The sequence below is a fragment of the Ostrea edulis genome, chromosome 2 (assembly GCF_947568905.1).
Source record: "Ostrea edulis chromosome 2, xbOstEdul1.1, whole genome shotgun sequence".
In the NCBI taxonomy this organism is placed as follows: domain Eukaryota; kingdom Metazoa; phylum Mollusca; class Bivalvia; order Ostreida; family Ostreidae; genus Ostrea; species Ostrea edulis.
This window is the reverse complement of record NC_079165.1, coordinates 105282896-105307575: the sequence shown is the minus strand read 5'-3', so window position 1 is coordinate 105307575 and position 24680 is coordinate 105282896. Positions and strand designations below refer to the sequence as shown.

The window sequence follows — 24680 nt, the reverse complement described above, 5'->3', positions numbered from 1 at the left end:
TGAATCCACTGAGTCTGGATGGTGAAGTTGTCCACTGAGAGGTGAATCTACTAAGCCTGGAGGGTGAGGTGAATGCACTGAGCCTGGAGGGTGAGGTGAATGCACTGAGCCTGGAGGGTGAGGTGAATGCACTGAGCCTGAAGGGTGAGGTGAATCCACTTAAACTGGAGGGAGAGGTGAATATTGTACTTTGGGGGTAGCTAAAACATTGTATTGACTGAGAAAATGTCCAATGTTTTATTATATGATTGAATAATTTAAAACAAAAATGCTAACCAGGGCAAACAAAATGATACTTAGTTAGCCATCTCTGTATTCACATAGAATGCAATACCTTTAGTCACAAGTGATTCAAGAGGTGAGTTTGTGTTTATGACTGAATAATTTAAAACATTAAAACCAGCTAATACATGTAGATTTTACCAAATGATACCTGATTGGTCATCTTTAAATCAGGTTCATTGTTACTAATAATAGTATACAATAGTTGTTTCTCCAGTTCATAATAAAATTCACCATTTGTATACAATTATAGTGCAAGATAGTCAATATGTGATTAGATGCAAGTTTTTCTTGAGTGACCAAAAATTCCCTATTTGTTTTTGGTCTGATGTTTGAGAAATCACGGTCTTGGGGATTGACTGTGTCCATTTGCCACTGCTTACGGTCTTGTCTGATGGTTTCTTTCCATGTCTACTTAGGGCGCCCGGCTTTCTTTTTGCTGTCCAGTCTTAGGTCAACCTAACATTCTCTTTTGTTGGATTTCAGCCAATCAAAAAGCACAGAATTCTTCAATCATAGCTCAATGGAATAGTCACAGTGTTTAAGTCCTAATTTTCAATTTTGTACAGCATTATTACTTTAATTGTGATATTTACATATTTCATAGATTATCGAGCCAAAGCCTGAAGTGAAGAGACCTGCAAATAACAAAAAAGTGCATCACTTTGTGTTTTTCTTTGGATCTGAAAACTAGTAAGTATTGAAGGAAGAGTGGAATTCATTACTAGTCTGCCTTGTTTTGATCTGTATTCAGCAATATGGCTTAATATCTACATGTATAGATTTTGTCATATCATTTATGGTAAAAATTAAAAACATTCACACTATTGACATATTTTTTTGTTCAGAAGAGAAAAAAGGGAAATATGCTATTATGTTTCTTCACAATTACATAAGGGATTTCCATTCAGACAACCCACACATGCTGAAACAAAAACATATGACACCAAGTTGACCTTTCTGATGACCCCGAACTACAGTTTTTGCTATTCTTCATGTGATTTATTTTTATGATTGATCTTCTGGGTCACATCTTGTTTCAAAATGAATAATGCAGCATCAGATTAGGTTTAGGGGTATATTGATGTCTTTCCAATATTGAAAATTTTGTTGAATTTGATAGCAACCTTTGTCCTTAGTGTGTAGGATTATGTATTTTCCAGAATTTTCCAATACAGTTAACTTGGTTAGTCAGATTTTATAATTGTGACATATGATATTTTGAATTGATTTCACTCATCTATATCATCTGTTTAATGGGTATTTTGAATTTTTCATTTGACAAAACATTATTCCATGAACCTGTCTTTAATATCCCATAACAAAACATTTCATCAGGTAGAGAGGGCTATTAAAATTTAATTTTGTTCTTAAATTTTTAGAAAAATATTTTATTAGCAGCTGATCATGCAATCAACAAAAATATGAGGTATATCTGACGCTCTATATTAGAGTAGCTATTGTGATGTTCTTTGCAGATATTTTTGTTTTGGTGGTTTATTGACACATTGGACACCCTAATATAAAAGATTGTTTTGAAAGTTATGGCGTTATAATGGGAGATTTATATAGCAAGAAAACATTCCTGTCAAAATGTTGCAGTATAGTGAAAGTGGTGTTGAATTGAATGACGATAGTTTGAGAATAACAGTAAAACAGGGCCAGTGAAAAACAGTTCATTATAACCAATAGTTATACAATTTTCTCATCACAAAGAAATACGCAGTAAGCGTGAATTCATTACGATTATGTGTATTTGTTATAAGCATGTTTTACTGTTACAATGTTTTCCCATAAGGCCATGCCAATTTGTAATCTAGTTCGTCGGATTCGCCGCTTCTATTTGTAATAAATCCAAATTATAATATTATCAAAAACTAATATCCACCCGTGTGTCCAAAATTATCTGTGTAAAATATTTTCGACTTTTTACAACATGCGCACAAAAGACCTTGATGCATGTGCCTGACAAATGACAGAATCGCGGGCTCTCGAAAAATTTCCTAACAGTGTAATATGGTGTTTTAAGTTATTCATGATATCTATCTTAATATGTACGATACTTCATAACACTGGATTGAAAGTTGTTCCTTATACTGCAATCGAACTGGAAGCCGAAGAAAATTTTGAAGCGCCATTCGATGCCACTCTTTAGAGAACATTAACAGTGTACGATTGATTGATTATTAATACATGTATATTGTTTAAAGTATCTCTTGAGAATATATCACCCACATTAAGACGTTACCAGTGGTGGTGAAGCGCTGCAAAATTTAGGCCTATGCTCAGCGCTTATGGTCATTGAGCAGGGAGGGATCTTGATCGTGCCACGCTTGCTGTGACTTGGGTCTCAAATTTTGCGGTCTCATCTGAAGGACCGCCCCATTTATTCGCCTCTTACGACTAGCAAGGGGTACTGAGGACTATTCTAAATCGGATTGACAGTTAACGACAAATTCACAAAAGGTTTTTGGTGATTATTAATTATGTGTGTTCTATTAAAATTGAAGAAAATAATAATTATAAAAAGTAATACATTGGAAATTTCAAAATTGGACATGTCCCTAGCAATATGCATAGATCTGAATCGAAAATTTGTAGAAATGAAACTAAAATAAAAATCTTTAATAAGATCTTATGAATTAATGTTGCAAAGTACTTGTATTAGGTATGAAGAAAATGAAGTCTGAGAAACCTGAAATACTTCTTATTTATTGTAAACTATATCAACAAAGTTGAAAAATGTTAAGTTCACGTGATAAACAAATGATATCTGATGATTTTAGATCTTTATTTTTAAGCGCTTGCTTTTTAAAATCACACTGAATTCAATTAAAATTATTTATATTTCTTGTATTCGCTCGCCTCATAATTTTTATCTCAAAAATTAAAACTGATATTTATAAAATAATTTCGCCCTCTCGCCTCACTTTTTTTTGTTGTTGTTGTTGAAAATCCGAAGAACTATTTTACAAATTGGCGTGGCCTAATATGAAATAAATTCATTTCTGACATAAAACATGAAAGGATGGGGTGTTGTTTATCGATAATTGGAATAGGACACATCTACCATACTTGGCTTCCTGCTATGTATACATTGGGCTAAATAACCAAACAGAGAGCATTGTAAATAGCGAGAATTCTTTCTGTAACTTTGATCTAAAACTGCACGTTTATGTGAAAGTAAATAAAGGTTTGTTTTATCATACATCATTGTTTAATTGTGTTCACTTTTTGTAAATGTTTAATTTTACATTTTAGTCTTCAGTAATTGTTACTCTGGACCATATTCATCTTCACAAGTCAAGGGTTATTGATTCGTTACCTCGCACTTGACATCAGTGACTATCAAGAAGTTGGACTCGTTCTGATTGGTTCCACAAAAGAGTGGGAACCAATGAGAATGCGGTTCTATTTATAACAATGAGAAGTGAGAGATTCAAATAAAAACACATGTATTGATACCTACAGTTATAGCTATTGCAATCGTTTAAGCAATATCGTCTTAAGCAAAAAGGTTTCCAAACTTGATCTACTATCAATAAACGTAATTAGTGGTGTAAATATTACAATTGCACGTGTTTATAAATACAGCAGTATGAGATCGCGTCATTTATATCCATGTACACCATAACAAGATGCAGTGATTTCATTGGATGTTTTATTTATAGTGGATTGCGTAATGGTCAAATGAGCCCAACTTCTATATAGCGACTGATGTCAAGGGTTAGTGCGAGGTAACGAATCAATAACCCTCGACTTGTGGAGATGGACCATATTACAAAACTTGATTTTGAAAACATACAGGTGACTCTCGATGGCTCGAACTTCGATCTCTCGAAGTGAAATCATGGTCCCGATTTTTTTCTCTATATAACAAAGCAAATTTACTATCGATCTCTCGAAGTTCTCGAGGTGAAATTGGGTCCCGTAAAACACATTTCATTGTTTTTCACTCTCGATGTCTCGAAGTGATGGTAGCTTATACCCAATGTTACACAAGCGTTTAATAATTTCCGCTTGGGCCTTACCTGGATTGTGTTGAATGCTGGAGAGGTAATTAGGTGTTTACATAGTTGAAACATCACCCATGCTTCTTTGTGGAGGTGACACACTTGAGTATATAATTGGCTAATTGGTCAGTTTACACCTTACACTGGGGTTTTGTGTTGTGATGACTAAAATTATATATAATCTGACTATGAATAAAATCTATAATTTGTTTTGACCTGACAACTAGAGAGTAAGTTTTATGTATGATTTAGAGATCTACAGACTGTTAAATTTCTCTAGTTTGTTCTTTGTGTAAAGTTATTCTAAAACATCGTTTTACTCAATCGTTAGAATTTTTGCTTTGGGTAAAGTGACATAACATTGTGCTCTGTTTAGTTTGCGATAGTAAAGCTTCATCGGAACTTGGTTTAGCATAATTAAAGAACAAATAAATTACATAAACTTTGAAATGTTTTTATTAATGCAAAATAAGGCTTTTTATTTTGATATCAAATTAACTACCTGACGAATATGAAGGAAAACATATCAAAACGATATCATATGATCTTGTTGGGAAACATTTCCGGTTCGAACTTCGAGTTATTGAGAGTCACCTGTATTAAGAACAATCTCAACATTGAGAATTAACCATGAAACACTAATTTCAATGTGATTTTAAATATCATATGCCTGCAGTTATATCTTTTCTCTGCAACAACAAGAATGGAAAATTCAGTAATGTAGACAAAAGATAGTTAAGTTTATCTGACAGTTAATGTCTAGTTATCGCAATATAAATGTAAGAAGTAATGACAAGTTAACTGTTAGTTAAAGTTAATTAACCTTCATGCTCCTGGATTTTGAGAAATTGTTTGCAAGCCACAACATCTGTAAACAAGAATTGTTACATGTGATAATGAGAGTGAAAACAGAAAGAAAGGGAATTTTTTACCTTTAATTGTTTAAAAGAAGATGTAGTTGACAAATTATAAAAAGTAGTAAAAAAATGTTGTCTCATGACTTATAAATCAGAATATGAAATTTTATTTTTTGAAGTGCCTGGATACAAGAAGAAAATGTGTACCTGTACAGTGACCACAGAGACAAATTTAAACTGGAGAAACGGATTCCAAAAGGATTCAAAGAGGCTCTAGAAGCTATTGAAGATGAACTAAAGGAAAAGCCATTTATTGTGAGTAAATTCTGTTTGATTAAAGAGGATGGTATGTTTATACCTATAAATACTGATCTTTAATTTGGATACTTTAACTATAATAAAGAGTGGATAGAAATGTAAAAGACTCAAGTTGTTGCATTTACTAGGAAGTTGCATTTAGATAACATGAAATTCAAAACAAAATTTAAAAAGTGTATGAATTATATCATTGATTGATTAATGAAATTACTAACAGTCTGCGAAATTAGCGGTAGTCCAAATGCCCGTGGCCAGTGATTTTCCTGTCGGACTTGTAAAATCCGCTTGGCAACAAGTCCGACTGGCTTGTAAAAAAAATTACCTGACGGAGCTTTGATTTGACAATCGGAAGTAAATAAATATTATGCGCATGCTCAAGTCATAGAATTAGAATAACTCGCCCCAAACAAAGTCATTCGTCCCATTAATTACGCATCTTCACTCGGTCTGTACCGGATTTGTCTTGAAAATTATTCAGATTTCGCATGCGTATAATTTTTTTTTGGGGGGGCAAGTGAAATTGAGTTCGGGCATGTGGATTTCCTGAAAATGGTTGCCCGAATGGCTTGTGGTTTGCAAATCTTAATATCATTGACTGACTAATGACACCATGTTTCTACGGTGTTTTTATGTGCTTTTCTTCTGTAGACAATATTAGTTGTTTTTTTCTTTTTTATACTCTTTGAGGTTTAGCTTTAATACTTGATATATTGCTTCATATTAATGAGACTTATATAGCCTCAGAGTTCAAGTTGTGCCTCTTTGATCAATCGAGGCTTTTTTCTTCATTACACTGTTACTGTGTATTATATTGCTTCATAATGTTGAGATACAAATATTAATTGCAGGGATTTCATGGTCTTTTGAGTATTTATTGCCCATATTTGTCTTATCCCTTGGGCTTGAGAATACAAGCCACAAAATAGGTATCAGGTTCATCTTAGATATGAAAGTAATTTTTACCAATTTTTTACAACAGATAGTATGTTAGAGCAGTTTATGCACTTTAAACTGCAAAGCAGTTTATAAAGTAGCATAAATTATCCCAACTTACTTTATATAAGATAAAATGAGTAAAAATTACTTTCATTCCCTATAATTTGATTTAGTAAACTGCATACATTTGATATTTGATAAATAATTCTTAAGAAAATACTGGTTTTATATGACGCGGACCAATATAGCAACAAAATAGAAACTGAACAGCCCCCAGTGTGAAAATGAAAATGAAAATTCTGAAACCTTATTGCACATCCATAGGACACCACCCAGATAAGGCCCCCCAGAATGAAAATGAAATTCCAAAAACTAATTGCACATCTACAGGAGACACCAATCATCTTAAAGATGATTTGGTCACTGTGTAAATTGTATTTGATAAAGGAGTTCTGAAAACCAGGTTTTTTATTTTATTTTAGAAAAAACATTTTTTTGACCCCCATTGGGTCCCATGGTGAAAATAAAAATGACGCCGCCAATTATCTTCCAAAAGATGATTTGGCTGCTGTGTAAAATGTTGAAGGAGTTCTGGGAACCAGGTTTTTAGCTCAAGTGAGCTTTTCTGATCGCCTGTTGTCTGTCCGTCTGTAAACTTTTTACATTTTCGACTTCTTCTCAACAACCACAGGGCCAATTTCAACCAAACTTGGCCAAAAGCATCCGTGGGTGATAGGCTTCCAAGTTTATTCAAATGAAGGGCCATGTCGCTTTCAAAGGAGAGATAATCACAAAAATAGGGTGGGGTCATTTAAAAATCTTCTCAAGAACCACTGGGCCAGAAAAGCTGAAATTTACATGAAAGCTTCCTGACATAGTACAAATTCAAGTTTCTTAAAATCATGTCCCCCGGGGGTTGGATGGGGCCACAATAGGGGATCAAAGTTTTACATACAAATATATAGGAAAAATCTTTAAAAATCTTCTTCTCAAGAACCACTGAGCCAGAAAAGCTGATATTTGCATGAAAGCTTCCTAACATAGTGCAGATTTAAGTCTGTTCAAATCATGGCCTCCGGGGTTAGGATGGGACCACAAGGGGGAGGGGGTCAAAGTTTTACATAGAAATATATATAGGAAAAATCTTTAAAAATCTTCTTCTCAAGAACCAATGAGCTAGAAGAGCTGAGATTTAAAAGAAAGCTTCCTGACATAGTGCAGATTCAAGTTTGTTCAAAGTATGGCCACCAGTAGTAGGTTGGGGGACACAATAGGGGATGAAAGTTTTACATACAAATATATAGGGAAAATCTTTAAAAATCTTCTTCTCAAGAACCATTGGGCCAAAGAAGCTGACATTTACATGGAAGCTTTCTGACATAGTGCAGATTCAATTTGTAAAAACCATGGCCTCCAAGGGTAGCTTGGGGCCACAATATATATGGAAAGTGTTCAGATATGGGCCAAGGTGACTCAGGTGAGCGAAGTGGCCCATCGACCTCTTGTTGTTGAAAAAAGTTGTTTTGGACCCCCATTTTGGCCCCCAGGGTGAAAATGAATATTCCAAAACTTATTGCACATGCTACAGGACACCAACAATCATCTTCCAAAATATGATTTGGCATTTGTATAAAATGTATGTTGGATAAGTTCTGGGAACCAGGCTCTTTTTTATGCAGAATAAACATCATGTTCTGACCCCCATTTGGTCCCCAGGGTAAAATTGAAAATTCCTAAACCTTATTGCACATCTAGAGGACACCACCTATCATATTCCAAAAGATTAATTGGTTACTATTTAAGATAAAAGAGGAGTTTGGGGAAGAAGTCAGTGTGATAGACAGACTAGGGAAACAACAATAAACCCAAACTTTGGGTATAACAATACAGCAGTATCCCATAGATTATTTCACATAGAATCACAGCATATATGTCTTGTCACATTTTTAATTTAAAAATTCATGCAAGAATTGTGTAATGTAAAGTACATTTAAGTAAGTTTTTCTGATCAAATTTTGTCTGTGACATTGGACCTCCGTTTTTGAGGTCACAAGGAGATAAATTTTCTGCATTGTATGAGGATGGTTGTTTTTGCAGTGTCTTTTAGTCTAATTTGGAGTTGGATATAATTTGACATATGTGCAGTACCAGTCTGACTAAAGCCAGCCCCTACTAATTCAATTCGTTGTAAAGCCAGCCCCTACTAATTCACTTCGTTGTAGGAGTGAATTAGTAGGGGCTGGCTTTAGTCAGACTGGTGCAGTACTAGTTATTGTGCAAGACATTTTGGGTTATTAGTGAAATCGAGATGGAATAATATATCTGAATGCTGTCAATGCAGTTTCTGGTAATTTTGAATTTGATTGAAATGAAACTTGCAAGAAATGTTGACCAATAAGTGTAAATATGTAAGAATTTTTGTTTTTTTTGGATAAGGCAGATTTTTGTGATTTTCATTTTGTAATTTGAACTTTGTCATATGTAGGGGTCTTTGTGGGTAGAGTTTATGCTACATTTTAAGTCCGTAGTTTGACAGATGTTTAGGGGCCCTGGTAAGTATACCGGTGGGGATAGGAAGCAGTATACCGGTGGGGATAGGAAGCAAAGACAGGCATTGCTTGGAAAACAAAAAAATTTAAGGTGGGTCCTTAGTCCTGGATTTTTAGGTCACCTGAATTCATTCAGGTGACCTATTGCTATCTGTTTTTGTCCGTCGTCGTTCGTCGTGCGTTAACATTTGAACATTTTCAGCTTCTTCTCTGAAACCCCTGAACCAATTTCAACCAATTTTGGCATATAGCATCTGTGGGTGGAGGGGAACAAAAATTGTGAAATTCGTGGTCCCTGCCCCCCTGGGGCCTGAGGGGTGGGGCAAAAACCATCAAAATGAGTGTAATTTTCAAAAATCTTCTTCTTTACTCCTGGACATCAAGAAGCCAAACTGTGGGCATAATTATAATGAGCGTTGAGCCCTCTACCAAAATTGTGAAATTCATGGCTCCTGGGGCAGGGGTTCTTGTGTTAGGGTGGGGCTCTATTGGTCATATAGTGAAAATGTAGAAATTCTTTGAAAATCTTCTTCTGTCTCTGGGTATTAAGTAGACAAACTAATAGCATGGTAATGATGAGCAAGGATGCCTCTTTATACCCCCCGCAACAAGTTGTGGGGGGGTATACTGGAATCGGGTTGTCCGTCTGTCTGTAGACGCAATGGTTTCCGGGCTCTAAAGCATTATCCTTTCCACCTACAGTCACCATATCATATATATGGACTACCCATGGGATGAAGATATTCCCTATCGATTTTGGGGTCAAAAGGTCAAAGGTCATGCGCACTGGACATTGAAGTAGCAATATGGTTTCCGGGCTCTAAAGCGTTATCCTTTCCACCTACAGTCACCATATCATACATATGGACTACCCATGGGATAAAGATGTTCCATATCGATTTTGGGGTCAAAAGGTCAAAGGTCAAGCGCACTGGACGTTGAAGTAGCAATATGGTTTCCGGTCTCTAAAGCGTTATCCTTTCCACCTACAGTCACCATATCAAACATATGGACTACCCATGGGATGAAGATGATCCCTATCTATTTTGGGGTCAAAAGGTCAAAGGTCATGCGCACTGGACATCGAAGTAGCAACACTCAGAAAAGAGGTAGTTTATACCTATTACCAACACCCTTTGGGAGATTGGGGTAAGCGGGGGGTATTCTTAGTGAGCATTGCTCACAGTACCTCTTGTTAAAAATTGTGAAATTCATTACCCCTGGATCAGGGGTTCTGGTGCTAGGGTGGGGCTCTATAAGTCATATAGTGAAAATGCATTATTTCTTTGAAATCTTTATTTCTTCTTCTCTGTCCTTGGGTATTAAGTAGACAAACCAATAGCATGGTTATGATGAGCAAGGATGCCTCTTTCAAAATTGTGAAATTCATGGCCCCTGGGTCAGGGGTTCTGGTATTAGGGTGGGGCCCTATTGATCATATAGTGAAAATGCATTTTATTTCTTTGAAAATCTTCTCCTCTGCTGCTGGGTATTAAGTGGACAAACTAATAGTATGATAATGATGATCAAGGATGCTTCTTTCAAAACTGAAATTTATGGCCCCTGGGTCAGGGGTTCTGGTGCAAAGGCGGGGCTGACCGCATAGCTATTCAATGTTTCTTCCATCCAAAAGTAAAATTCGTATATTTAAACAAACCTAATTCAAACATTGGAAGGTTGTTACATGATACTCAGGTGACCTATAAGGCCCCTGGGCCTCTTGTTGGGGTTTAGGTAGCTTTTTTTTTTTTTTGAATCAATAAATTAACATTCTGAGTAATGAAAAAAGGCAAAACAGTTAAGGATTTCCATATTAATTTTCATTACAGACACTACTGAAGCCATGTACCCCTATGTAGATTTTTATGAAATTCATTGGAAACAGTTTTTTGTTGTTATCTTAAAATTAAAAACAACAAAATATTTTTTAAATTGCATTTATTTATCAGGAAACATGTCAATAACTAAAACACATGTCATTTTCAAAATGTTCATCACGTTTTAAGATAATATGTGCAAAATTATTGAGTTAGCGTTATTCTCCAAAATGTTAAAAAACAAAGGTCGACACATTTTCCTTATAGCATGGTTTACATATCATTTTTTCTGTTTATATTAGTAGAGGTACATCTGTTATAGTTATTCATGAAAAAAAATCCATACCTTTCCTTAATAATTTCAAATCTATAGCTTCCAGAATATGTATACCCCCATGAAAAGCAAAGCCTGGCACCATACAGTTGAGCTGTTCAAATTCACTCATGGATTAAAATTTTATGTAATTTCACGAAAACACACAGATAATGATTCCTTGTCACCTTGGTAAAATGTTTGGGAAAAATAAAGGAAATCTGTCACATAATGGACTTGAAAAATAATTTAATGAAAACAGTTATTGTCCTTGGATTCAATGTTTTGAAACATATCATTGATTATTCAAATATAACTAAGACTTTTGAAATATTTTATGGTTAACAAGATATTTTACAATAACTATTGAAAAGGACTCCAGCAAAATTTGTGTTCCAGGAGGTATACTACATCGTCATAATGGCTGACTTCCTTTTAAAACATGAATGAAAATATGAATATCAGCAATATTTGTATATTCCTTTTAAATTTGATTGCCAGGCTGGGTAGCTCAGTTGGTTAACATGTCGACTGCTGCTCTGTAGATTGCGGGTTCAAGTCCTGCAGGAGTTTTTAATTTGTTTCAGATTACATTTTGCTAAATTTGCATATATTTTTTTACTAAACAAAGTAAATTTTCAATTTCAAAATATTATTATATTATTGTCCATATCCTCCACTTTTCATCCTTATTAAATTTCTCTGGTGTAACATTACTCCTTAAGGATCATACTTCATACAGTGCTTACTTTTGGCCCATTTGTGTGTAATGGACCATGTCTAAAATCAACAGCACTAGGTCAAGGTTATTAGGAGAGAAAGTTTGAATTTTTTAAAGTTTTAAGATGACCAGACCACCCTTTCAATGTTAGAACTAAGCGGGACTCTTGGTGACTAGTCAGTTTTCTATTTTTATTGTTTTTCAATTTCAGAAAACTTTCAAGACACAAGAGTTGCCATCAATTGATGAAGAACTGGCTCAGATCTTTCCGGGGAAACCTTCAAGTCCTCATAAGGATTACACAAGGGAACCTTTAAAAGGGAAAAGGGTATTGCATTTAAAAAATTGTTTCAATTAGATTTTTATGGGAGAATTAAGTAATTTAGTTATGCTGTTTCAGCGATTTGCACTTGTTCAGTATCATACATTATTGGTAAACTTTGAGGATACAATTCCTTCTCTTAAAACCAATTTAACCAAATTTCAACTTTATTTGAAATATAGCAAATTTTCATGGCAGTAGTTATAAGTTTTGGGGTCCCCTTTCTCTTTAACACCTTAGGTAGGGACCAAAATCTTCCTAAATTGTATAATTTCCCTCTGATCCTGGTGCTTTTTAGGACATTACTTTCAAGATTTTTATGCTCATAGCCAACATTTTTGTGTTATTTTAAAAAAAATAAATAAAATTTAGACCTTGTGGTGCAACATAATTTATGAAGAAAAGTGCATGTATTCGTTAAACAAAAATTGCTAGCTTTGGTTGATTTTTCGCTCTCTTGCATGGTATGTAAACATACTCCAAAGAGTTGAGAGTTCGGGGTAGGCTTTTCTTGGTCAATCATTCAAAGAATTGTAGAATCTTGGCCACTATTCTTGAGAAAGTTGCACTAAAATTTTGTGCATGTGTCCTGGATAAGAGGTTGGAGTTCTAAATGGCCTGCTTATAATGGAACACTGTCTTCATATTGTGTCCTCCACCACCACCTGGAGATTCAAGTCTGTTTCCTTGGCCCAGGACAAGAACGCAATAGGGGCATAATATTTTATACAGGAAGAAGTTCTTTGAAACCACAAGGATATTGTTAGTCTAGTTAATCTGGAAGTATCCTCATGTACAGTGTAGTTCAGTTCCAATTTTCTTCATTCCTTAAAGTTGGAGTTAGAGTGGGTCCATGATAGGGGTTCAAAGATTTAAATTCCCCAAAATATCAATCTTTATCTCCATATGAGCAATGTGACTCTGATTAGCAGTGTGGCCCATGGGCCTCTTGTCTATAGAAAATCTTCACAATATCTATGATGTTATAGGACAACATCAACCATCAATTATGTTGACATCACAGTTAAAATCTAACCAATTAAATTCAACAAAGCTTCCTTTTTTGCTATTCTGCTACTGTTACATCATGTTCACTCAAACACTGAAAGTTGTAGGAGATCTAAATTAACAAAGATACTTTTTAAAAATTACATGTAAATGTAAAAATTATAAGCTTTAAATGGTTCTATGTTGACAACTTTGTATGCTATAACATGAAATGGATATACAGACAATTTTATAACACACTAATGTGCTTTATATTCAATTTACAAAATCAATACTTACTGTTCTATAAATGTTAAAATATGATCATTCTATGCATTCTTGAGAAAAACAGAGTGAAACAAAATACCCTTTCCCTTTGGTTAAAGCAAGATGCCAAATGAGAAACCCTTAAGTGTTCGTTTTGTAATATCGTATCTAAACTAGGAAATTATGGTGACAATGGAAATTTTGATGCCCATTTGAATGGTTGGAACCAAATCTTAACATATACTCTCTTTCTCTCTCTCATGAATAAGCACATCTGTACATTATGTTCAAACTTTAGTATTGTGAGTAATACAGAATGAGTATTCAAAAAATTTCAAATTATTCTTTGATACTCAAGTGAGTAGTAAAGTCCTTAGTATTTTCGATTAGTATGTGTATACTATTTTCGATTAGTATGTGTATACTATTTTTGATTAGTATGTGTATACTATTTTTGATTAGTATGTGTGAGTAATACAGAATGAGTATTCAAAAAATTTCAAATTATTCTTTCATACTCAAGTGAGCAGTAAAGTCCTTAGTATTTTCGATTAGTATCATATGTGTATACTATTTTCGATTAGAATGTGTATACTATTTTCGATTAGTATGTGTATACTATTTTGATTAGAATGTGTATACTATTTTCGATTAGTATGTGTATACTATTTTCGATTAGTATGTGTATACTATTTTCGATTAGTATGTGTATACTATTTTTGATTAGTATGTGTATACTATTTTGATTAGTATGTGTATACTATTTTTGATTAGTATGTATATTATTTTTGATTAGTATGTGTATACTATTTTTGATTAGTATGTGTATACTATTTTGATTAGTATGTGTATACTATTTTTGATTAGTATGTGTATACTATTTTCGATTAGTATGTGTATACTATTTTGATTAGTATGTGTATACTATTTTGATTAGTATTTGTATACTATTTTTGATTAGTATGTATATTATTTTGGATTAGTATGTGTATATTATTTTGGATTAGTATGTGTATACTATTTGGATTAGTATGTGTATACTATTTGGATTAGTATGTGTATACTATTTGGATTAGTATGTGTATACTATTTTGATTAGTATGTGTATACTATTTGGATTAGTATGTGTATACTATTTTGATTAGTATGTGTATACTATTTTCGATTAGAATGTGTATACTATTTTTGATTAGTATGTGTATACTATTTTCGATTAGTATGTGTATACTATTTTTGATTAGTATGTGTGAGTAATACAGAATGAGTATTCAAAAAATTTCAAATTATTCTTTGATACTCAAGTGAGTAGTAAAGTCCTTAGTATTTTCGATTAGTATGTGTATACTATTTTCGATTAGTATGTGTATACTATTTTTGATTAGTATGTGTATACTATTTTTGATTAGTATGTGTGAGTAATACAGAATGAGTATTCAAAAAATTTCAAATTATTCTTTCATACTCAAGTGAGCAGTAAAGTCCTTAGTATTTTCGATTAGTATCATATGTGTATACTATTTTCGATTAGAATGTGTATACTATTTTCGATTAGTATGTGTATACTATTTTGATTAGAATGTGTATACTATTTTCGATTAGTATGTGTATACTATTTTCGATTAGTATGTGTATACTATTTTCGATTAGTATGTGTATACTATTTTTGATTAGTATGTGTATACTATTTTGATTAGTATGTGTATACTATTTTTGATTAGTATGTATATTATTTTTGATTAGTATGTGTATACTATTTTTGATTAGTATGTGTATACTATTTTGATTAGTATGTGTATACTATTTTTGATTAGTATGTGTATACTATTTTCGATTAGTATGTGTATACTATTTTGATTAGTATGTGTATACTATTTTGATTAGTATTTGTATACTATTTTTGATTAGTATGTATATTATTTTGGATTAGTATGTGTATATTATTTTGGATTAGTATGTGTATACTATTTGGATTAGTATGTGTATACTATTTGGATTAGTATGTGTATACTATTTGGATTAGTATGTGTATACTATTTTGATTAGTATGTGTATACTATTTGGATTAGTATGTGTATACTATTTTGATTAGTATGTGTATACTATTTTCGATTAGAATGTGTATACTATTTTTGATTAGTATGTGTATACTATTTTCGATTAGTATGTGTATACTATTTTGATTAGTATGTGTATACTATTTTTGTCAGTGTTTACATGTCTTTGGTGTCTTTATTTCTGTTATCATATGATATAGTGTTTATATGTTGTGTGTTATGTGTAAATATTAGTTTTGAGTTTATTTTACTTTTAAATTCTTTCTTTTATTTATTGTCCTGTGTAGAAAAAGAAAACAGAGGAAGCAAAAGAAAGCAGTAAGGTATGAAGAAATATTCTGTCTCCCTTAGAGAAAGGTCAAAGTTCAAGGTCTTGTATACCTTTATGCAGTAGAAGATGACTTTATACACAAAGTGTCACCAAGGTGTAGGAGAATGTTAGACCCATTGATACTTGGCCCATTTTGTGAGTGGATATGGCCCGATGACAATTCAGCCCTTGACTTGGAATTGCCCAACTTTGTTTGGTCAGTTGACTATTTGATCCCAAACCGTTTTAGTACAAGTCCATGGAAAATCTTTGAATTCTTTTAATCCGCAAATCTAATTTCTGAAGATTTACATTAAAAAACCTGAATATGATGTTAAAATCATTATGGAAATTTGTTAACTTGATGTGAAACAGTGAATTTGAAGAGAAATGCCAACATGTGTCATATGAGGATGTGATTGTGACAAGTTGAGAGGAAACTTACCCCTTTTAATCCCCACAGATGACTTTTGGACAGAATGTCACATAAATTGGTGTTATGAAGTAATGAGTCAGGATACAAAAAAAGTATGAATTTCGTGTATTTTAAAACCATGAGTGATTCTACACATTTTTACATCTACATTATTATGATCCTGTACTCAGGGGTTTGGGGGCATATAGTTTTTGATCTGTCTGTTTGTCTGCAAAAACTCTTAACCTTGGCCATAACTTTTGAATGTATGGTGATAGGGCTTTCATATTTCACATGTGTATTCCTTGTGAAAAGACTTTTCTTTTGGTACCGAAATTTTTGACCTCATGACCTTCACCTTAGGGTTTGACCTACTTTTGAAAAACTTCAACTTAGGCCATATCTTTTGAATGGTCAGTGATAGGGTTTTCACATGTGTATTCCTTTTGACAAGACCTTTCTTTGGGTACCAAAATTTTGATACCTTAACCTAGGGGTTTTATAACTTGAAAAGCCATAACATTTAAATGATCTTTCTTAGAGTACCAAAGTATTTGATGTTGTGACCTTTGGGTTTAAACTCCTTTTGAAATACTCTACCGTGGCCATTATCAACTTTTCTGTCATATAGGGGCAATATTTTAATTTCATATGAGAGTAAACTTATTGATAAAAATATTCTAAGTAAAAATAAATCTAGATGTCTAAAACAAATATAATAAGTACTACTTTAAAAATTTAAATCTGTACATTGAGCTCTCAGAAATTCATATCTAAAAAACATTTACTAGAATCACAGTTCAATATGTCAAATTGATAAGACAATGATGATGATCATGGTCAACATCTAAAAGATTCTCAAAAACAATTTTACACACCTATGGAAGAGAGCAAAAAAAAACCCAAAAAAAACCCCAGATAACAAACAACACATCACAGATGGGCTTAACTGAACTAAACTAATACATGGAAACAAAGCATAAAACATGCAGTAAAAAAACAAAAAGTCGAGTTAAAGCAGAAATACAGATGTTGCAGGACTTAAAACATGAATAGCACACATGATGATCATATATAAACACTATTAAAGAATAAAAAAAGCAAAAGATGTAAGAAAATGATATTTCATAATTTAATAATATAATGATTTGATAAATCGCCATTGTTAAATTCTTTTAATGTATATAAACACAGAAATTCATATATAATATATTCAAAATTTTGATGTGATTTAATTAGTTTGCTCCAATTGATGGACTAGATATTTGCTACTAAAGATAGAGAGCATTTGCATCACAAGCTCGTTATCCCTGTACAACATAATCATTAAATTTAATGTCAAGTGGCAAGGTTTGTCGAAATTTTAGTTTGGTTGATAAAGGTGATTTGAAACATCACATAGATTTTGTATTTATACCCCATGCAACGAAGTTGCAAAGGGTATAATGTTTTTGACCCGTCTGTCAGTCCCTTTTTCTTTTGTCAGCGCAACTTCCCTGAGACTACTCGACAGAATTTCGTGAAACTTTGTAATTAATAAGGACACACTGTGTAGATGTGCATATTCCCAGCAAATTCTGATTCATTAATTTTTTTGGAGTTATGCCCCTTTTGAACTTAAAATTTGGAGCCCGCCTGTACTGTTCTTGTCAGCGCAACTCCTCTGAGACTGCTCAACAGAATTTCGTGAAACTTTGTAGTTAATAAGGATACACTTGTGTATATGTACATATTCCCAGGGAATTTTGATTTAATAATTTTTGTGGGAGCTTTGCCCCTTTTGAACTTACAATTTCGAGCTCGTCTGTCCTGTTCTTGTCAGCGCAACTCCTGAGACCGCTCAACAGAATTTCATTAAACGTAGTCAATAAAGACACACTATGTAGATGTGCATATTCCTGGGTAGATATGCATATTCCCAGGAAATTCTGATTCAATAATATTTGTGGGAGTTATGCCCCTTTTGAACTTACAATTTCGAGTCCGTCTGTCCTGTTTTTGTCAGCTCAACTCCTCTGAAACCACTCAACAGAATTTCATGAAACTTTGTAGTTAATAAGGACACACTGTGTAGATGTGCATATTTCCAGAAAATTGTGATTCAATAATTTTTGTGGGAGTTATGCCCCTATTGAATTTAGAATTTCAAGCCCGTCTGTCCTGTTCTTGCAGTAATGCATAGTATTACCATTCATTATGTGAGGCATTGCCAAGCAATGTTGGAGTGTGGAGTATGTGAGCTTGCTCACCTCTGCTTTCTTTTTCTGTGTGATTTGAAATGAAGTCCTTAAAAATTTAGCCCATGTAAAATTTAATGATTTCACAATTGATCCTTTGGATCCAGCATTGTTTGCTGAATGTGAATATCTGAGAGGGAAAGGCTTGGTGAGAGATGGAGATCTTACAAGGAAGTTTCTGATGTGTGTTGGACGTGGTACATTTGACATTAATTTACACAAATACTATATTGACATTTTGAATCATATTCAAAATGTAATTTCAACATGAATTTTATTAACTTGTGAATATCAATATTTTATGGATTAGTGGTTTCAACAGAAGCATAAAACTGATGTTATTTCTTACACAACAGAATGCATAATGTTGCAGTTGCACTAATTGCCTTTCTCTGCTGTGGGCATGAAAATATGAACCTTGCATGATAGAATTGATGTAAACCATAGAATATTGATATTTATTTATAATGAAATTCCTGTTAGATTAGATTATTGATATATCTAAAAATGTCAATGTGACTGACAATCCAGGGATATACACGTACATACAAAAACTAATGATCTTACTTTAGCCTATTTTCAGTTTATGCTCTCTCTTAAGGAGGTATACTACACCAGAGAAATTTGATATGGATGAAAAGTGGAGGATATGTACAACAATATTTTGAAACTGAAAACTTTCAAGTTTACTTTATTTAGTCAAAAAATGCAGTTTTAGTAGAAAGCAATCTGAGAAAAATCTAAACCCTCTGTTGGACTCAAACATGAGATCTACAGTTCAGTAGTCAACATGTTAACCTACTGAGCTACTCAGCTAGGCGAGAATTTTTCTAATGAATAGACAAATATTGCTGATATTTATATTTTCATCCATGTTTTAAAAGGAAGTCAGCTTTATGATGATGTAGAGTACCTCCTTTAAATCAATAAATAGGAATTTGTATTAAAAAGGTGTAGAAAAAAAGCTTTTTGATACAAGGAGATTTATTTTAGTTGGTTGCACAAGAGCAAACCCACAACTTTTTAACTAGTTCATTAAAGTGTTTGTTGCAATACCTGTAGTATTATGATACAGTTTTGCAGGAAGTCTTAATTTCTAGGATTAATCGTGAAAGCGTTTAGGATGTTCTCTAAAATTTATAAACATGAAATGAAGACAGAAATTTTGCTCGCTATATTGTCTTGACTCTGGTATTGACAGAGGCGCTATTATACGGAAGCCGATAGGTGCCAGGGTATAGAATTAATATTCATTTAACTGGTGGCCTTTACTTAAATCTGATAAAAACTATTTTACTGCAAATGTTCACAAAGGTGATAGAATATGAAAATGTTAATTCCTAGAATGGCGACAAATGTTGCCCCATTATAACTTCATCAGTGACGCTACGATTGTGATAGAAAAAATAAAAATCATTTTGACAGTCCATGAATATTTTTTTAACTTTGGACTTCGCTTAATTTATGTCGCAGCCGTCACAAGATAAGATAAAATAAGATAAGTTTTATTCCAATTTTTGGCCCAGAGGGCATAAAAACAGGACAGTTTATAAAGAAGGAAATTTCAAAAAAGAAAGAAAGTTTACAACATTAGCTACAGGTTACATAGACTGCGAACTACATGTGGATGTAGCATGTTGGGGAAACGAGTACATACATATATAAATTAACTGGTGGCCGCCACTTAATTTATGTGACGGCCGCCATTTAATTTCACTGGACAGCCGGAGGAAAAATTGTCTTCTACAATTGTTGACAAGCAGAAAAGGAACTGAAAATTTATCTTTTGCCTAAACTTCATACTCCTAAATTGGAGGGAGGGGACTGTTTGTCCTTCAATTCATCAGTTCATTCATTATTACATTTTTACCATTCATTACTACCACCAAAAGAATGATATAGGGACCAGTCTGCCAATTAATCTTGTTTCACATGTGAAAATAACTTAGTTTGCATATGAAAATTTAAAAAAAACAATGAATGTTGTCAAAAGTAAAGGGTCAGCACCCTGGTTCTACGTGCCTGATACGTTGGTATATTCAGTTCAGTTCAGTTTATTAGCACAAAACCATACAGTTTACAGGCATGTACAAATGAAAATTTGCCCGTGCGCGAATCTGTCAGCATTTGATATCGTAAACATTTATATAGAGTTGTACATTAACAGCACAATCGAAAAACAATAATGCTCTTAATTGTATATCACATACATATTATTAAGTATTGGAGAGAGAGATTACAGGGATTGCACCCCTTCCATTTTGAGAGAGAGAGAGAGAGGAGTTGAATAACTGGCAGCCGCCATATATATTAAGTGGCAGCCACTATATAAATTAACTGATGAGATGATAAGTGGCGGCCGCCAGGTAATAAGTGGCAGATGCCAGTTAAATTAAGTGGCGGCTGCCAGTTAAAATGAATATTAATTCTTTACCCTGGCACCTATCGGCTTCCTTGCTATTACACTTTAAGGGGAAAATTTGAACCTTCATTGATTTTTGTGAACCAAGGGAGTTAGGGCTTTACCATTTCACTTATAGATTCCTCATGACCAGGCCTTTTGTTTAGTACCAATACTTTTGACCCCTTGACCTTGGACTTTGACCTAATTTTCAAAAACTTTAACCTTAGCTATATCATTTGAACTGAGGAGGAGAGGGTAAATAGAGCAACACTTCCTGTAAAGCTATGTTGTCAACAACTCTTGTCATGTTTTCTGATTGATTAAAGATATTCTAGTGTTAAAATAAGATATTGCAACTTTTTAACAATAATTGTACCAATCAATGTCCTTTGAAGTACAGATTACAATAGCAAACATTTCTGTTTAAAAAAATCATACTTGTTAATTATTTAACTATTAGGTCAAAAAACCTACCCACAGACATACACTTAATAGAAGAAAAATGAAAAACCAGCATTACTCTAGGGGTAACACTTAAAACCTTGAGAAGAAAATTGTTTTTCAAGATTTTCTAATTTTGAATTGATGAACTTAAGTAAGATTGACTGTTGTGGTTTTTTTAACGTGATAAATAGGTATCAAATTTGTGTAGAAACGCTACAATATTTATAAGTAATATTAAATAACATATTTGAATTTTCTTGTTTGTATACATTTGATGGTCCAGAATATCTTGAACTGCATTGTCAGTGGGCTGAATTTTCACCAAGGCCAAATAGTCAATGCTCTATGGTCAAAAGAACAAGATCACATCTTGAATGCCTTTTAAGTAAGGGCAATGAAACTTTGTATAGATATGTAAGAGGTAATACGAAGTTGAAGATCAAAATCGCTTAACCATAACCAGACAGCACAGTGTTGATGAATTGATAAAGTCTTGTCGTGCACAATATCTATCTCCTTACAGGCTGTTGTCAGTCCTTTACATGATGGATCCCAATCATGTTTTACATCCTCCATCTTCTGTTTTATGAGAGGAATCTTTTGTTTCAGTCTACAGATACCCAAACTCAGTCAAAGAGGAAAAGGGGCTCTGCCTCAGAAGAACATCCTAAACCCAAGAAACCAAAAGTCATCGCGAAAGTGACAGGATCACCCAGTAAAATCACCCTGTCTCCAGACCACAAGCTGAAACCCAAAATACGTGCAGAACTTCCATCTCCAAGGGTAATACTTGTTCTATTTTACTAGTAATCATTGTTTACATTTTGATTTTTATGTTTTTATACCCTCACAAACAAAGTTTAGGGGGGGGGGGTATACTGGAATCACCTTGTCTGTCTGTCTGTCTGTAGACATAATTTGTTCAGAGTGTGTCTTTAACATCGATGAACAAATTTAATTAAAACTTTATATGTATCTTATATAAATATAAAAGTTGTGCAGCTGCTATTTTAAAAAAAAATTCAGACCTCTTCTTCAGTATGCAGCTTTATGCAGCCAGAATAATAATTTCACAACTTGTACAGATTCCATACAGTTAGAAACGGAATTGGACCCTTTTTTCAAGCACAGAAAGGACAGCTAATGACTATTTTAAAAATTCATTGCAATGATGTCCCTGGATTTGTTAAACAAACATTTCTTCATACTAGGAGAATGATTCTGCATACAAAACACGTAACAGTGAAAATTATTCAATTCCCAAATGTGGGTTGGAAGTGTTTGAAAGGATCGTCAAACTTGGTACGCATGTTCCCTATGATAAGAGGAAGAAGTCTACTGTTCTTCAAGGTCTAACTTGCATGGCAGAAGAAGTTTGATAGGCACAATACAAGATAGAGACAGTAATGATAAGGCTAGGATAATCAGACCTTATGAATATATTCAAACATTACAGATGTGCATTTGTCTGTCTCTCTGCACATCTGTCTATCCATCAGAATCTTGTGGGTCAGATAAAAACAGTACTTAAAAGGCCAGGATCATCAAACTTGGCACATGTTTCCAGTGATCAGAGGAAGAAGCTTGTTTTTCAAGGTCAAAGATCAAGGTCAAACTTTCATGGGGGAGTTTTATAGGTACAAAGCAAGACAGAAACAGTACTAACTAGGATAATCAAACTAAATACACATATTCAACCATCAGACAGAATGTAGAATTGTGTGGTACAATGTTTCTGTGTGTTTGTCTGTTCATCAATTTGCAACTCTTGGGAAGGATAAAAAGAGTACTGATAAGGCTAGGATAATTAATAATTATACTGGGACGCATGTTCTTCAGAGGACGATACCTCTTGCTTCTTAAGATCAAAGTCATATTTTTATGGGTAATCATGAAGGAAAAATAGCACTAATGAGGCTTGGATTATCGAACTTGGTGTACAATTTTAACTAAATGCTCATATTCTATACAAAGGTATTTGATCATTAAAGGGAGACAACTAAAGATTTTTTATCATGAGGTCAAAGGTCAAGGTTACAGAAGACATTCCCATGAAGTTTGCTACATTTAAGGTTGCTCACTATATCAAGACTTATGCATTTATGACACCACGTCACAAGATGGTGATTTAAATGTTAAGTGAAATTACTTGTATTGATCAAATCATTTACGGAGCTCAGTGGGGAAAAGTATCGGGTCACTGACTTGTAGATCTCAAGTTCAAATCCGCCAGTGTCTTTTGTGTGAAATTGATTGAAAATGGGGTCTTTTTCTCCAAAATTGCATATTTTTTGCCTTGTTTACTTATTATGGATCATCACATCTTTCATGATTAAATTATTTCCTGCGGATTTGATAAACTCTTCCAAGATGTAGTGAGCAACCTTAAAGGGGCATGGACATGATTTGAGCTGAAAATTTTGTTTTTCTATTTTTACTGTTTACAATGCTTAAAGCCTGAGTTTTTCAACCAGTCGGTTTTCCTCAGGTAAGTTAAGTGCAGGGCGGAGCTAATTTAAGGCAGGTGTGAAGACCCGAGCCCGAGGAAACCCTGCTAGCTTGTATATATCGTCCCAAATACACAGGATGTTATCTGTGTTACCTGCATTACCCGTGTGTTTTTGTAAGATTGAATAATTCATGATAGTCATTTTTCTTGTGCGGGTAATCGAATGATTAAATCTAGTGAATCAAACGTAAGAATTAAAGCTTGATAAATTTATTTTATATAGATGAGAACGTTACCCATTGAAAACTTAGGCAGAATATTCTTTATTCAAAGTTTTCTTGTATCCATTTGACTGCATTCGTTCGTCAGATACCCAGTATCCTACGGTGTTTGACTGCCACACATAGTTTCTGACTGGAGTTCCTGCGTACTGTGGTAGATTTTCTGGCTTTGTACAGCTGATGTACCGATCATCGTCCCACGCCCCATGATGACTATATATTTAAAAACAGTTTAGAAAGTTTTATTCGTTTAAATTAGTTTTTCTGGACCACACACCAGAATTCTCTGCTTACCAAAGTTGTCTGTGACTCGTCCATAACGCATGTCCTACAAAAACAGGACATTCGTATTTTCCAACAGTTCCTTCCATAACTGGTCTAGACGAAGAATTTGTTCTTCCTCTGGATCCCAATTCCAACCATTATACGCAAGAAAGAGTCCTTATAGCAGCTAATTTCTCTTCCGATTAGTTGAACTTTGTGCCATGTTTCGATGGGAAAATTACGCTTATAAATTTTCAACTGAGTCACAGTAAAGAAGATTTCATTAATGTACAATGTATTTACTCATAATTAATCTGTTTAGCATAAAATAGATGTCCGTGTAAAATGTTTTCAACAATCCATGATAATTATTATCAATCGTACCCATTCCTTAGAAGCATAACCTACTATATTCTATTATAATGTATGTAATTGTATGC

General features: G+C 33.6%; 1 protein-coding gene across 1 annotated transcript in view; it reads left to right on the top strand.

Moving 5' to 3' along the window:
- The window catches only part of LOC125667315 (uncharacterized), a 56269-nt gene that overhangs the window by 1295 nt on the left and 30294 nt on the right, over positions 1 to 24680 (top strand). The window contains 5 exon segments of the mRNA XM_048900759.2: positions 890 to 975; positions 5332 to 5467; positions 12018 to 12134; positions 15724 to 15759; positions 21856 to 22029. Of these exon segments, the coding sequence (XP_048756716.2) occupies positions 890 to 975; positions 5332 to 5467; positions 12018 to 12134; positions 15724 to 15759; positions 21856 to 22029 (549 nt within the window).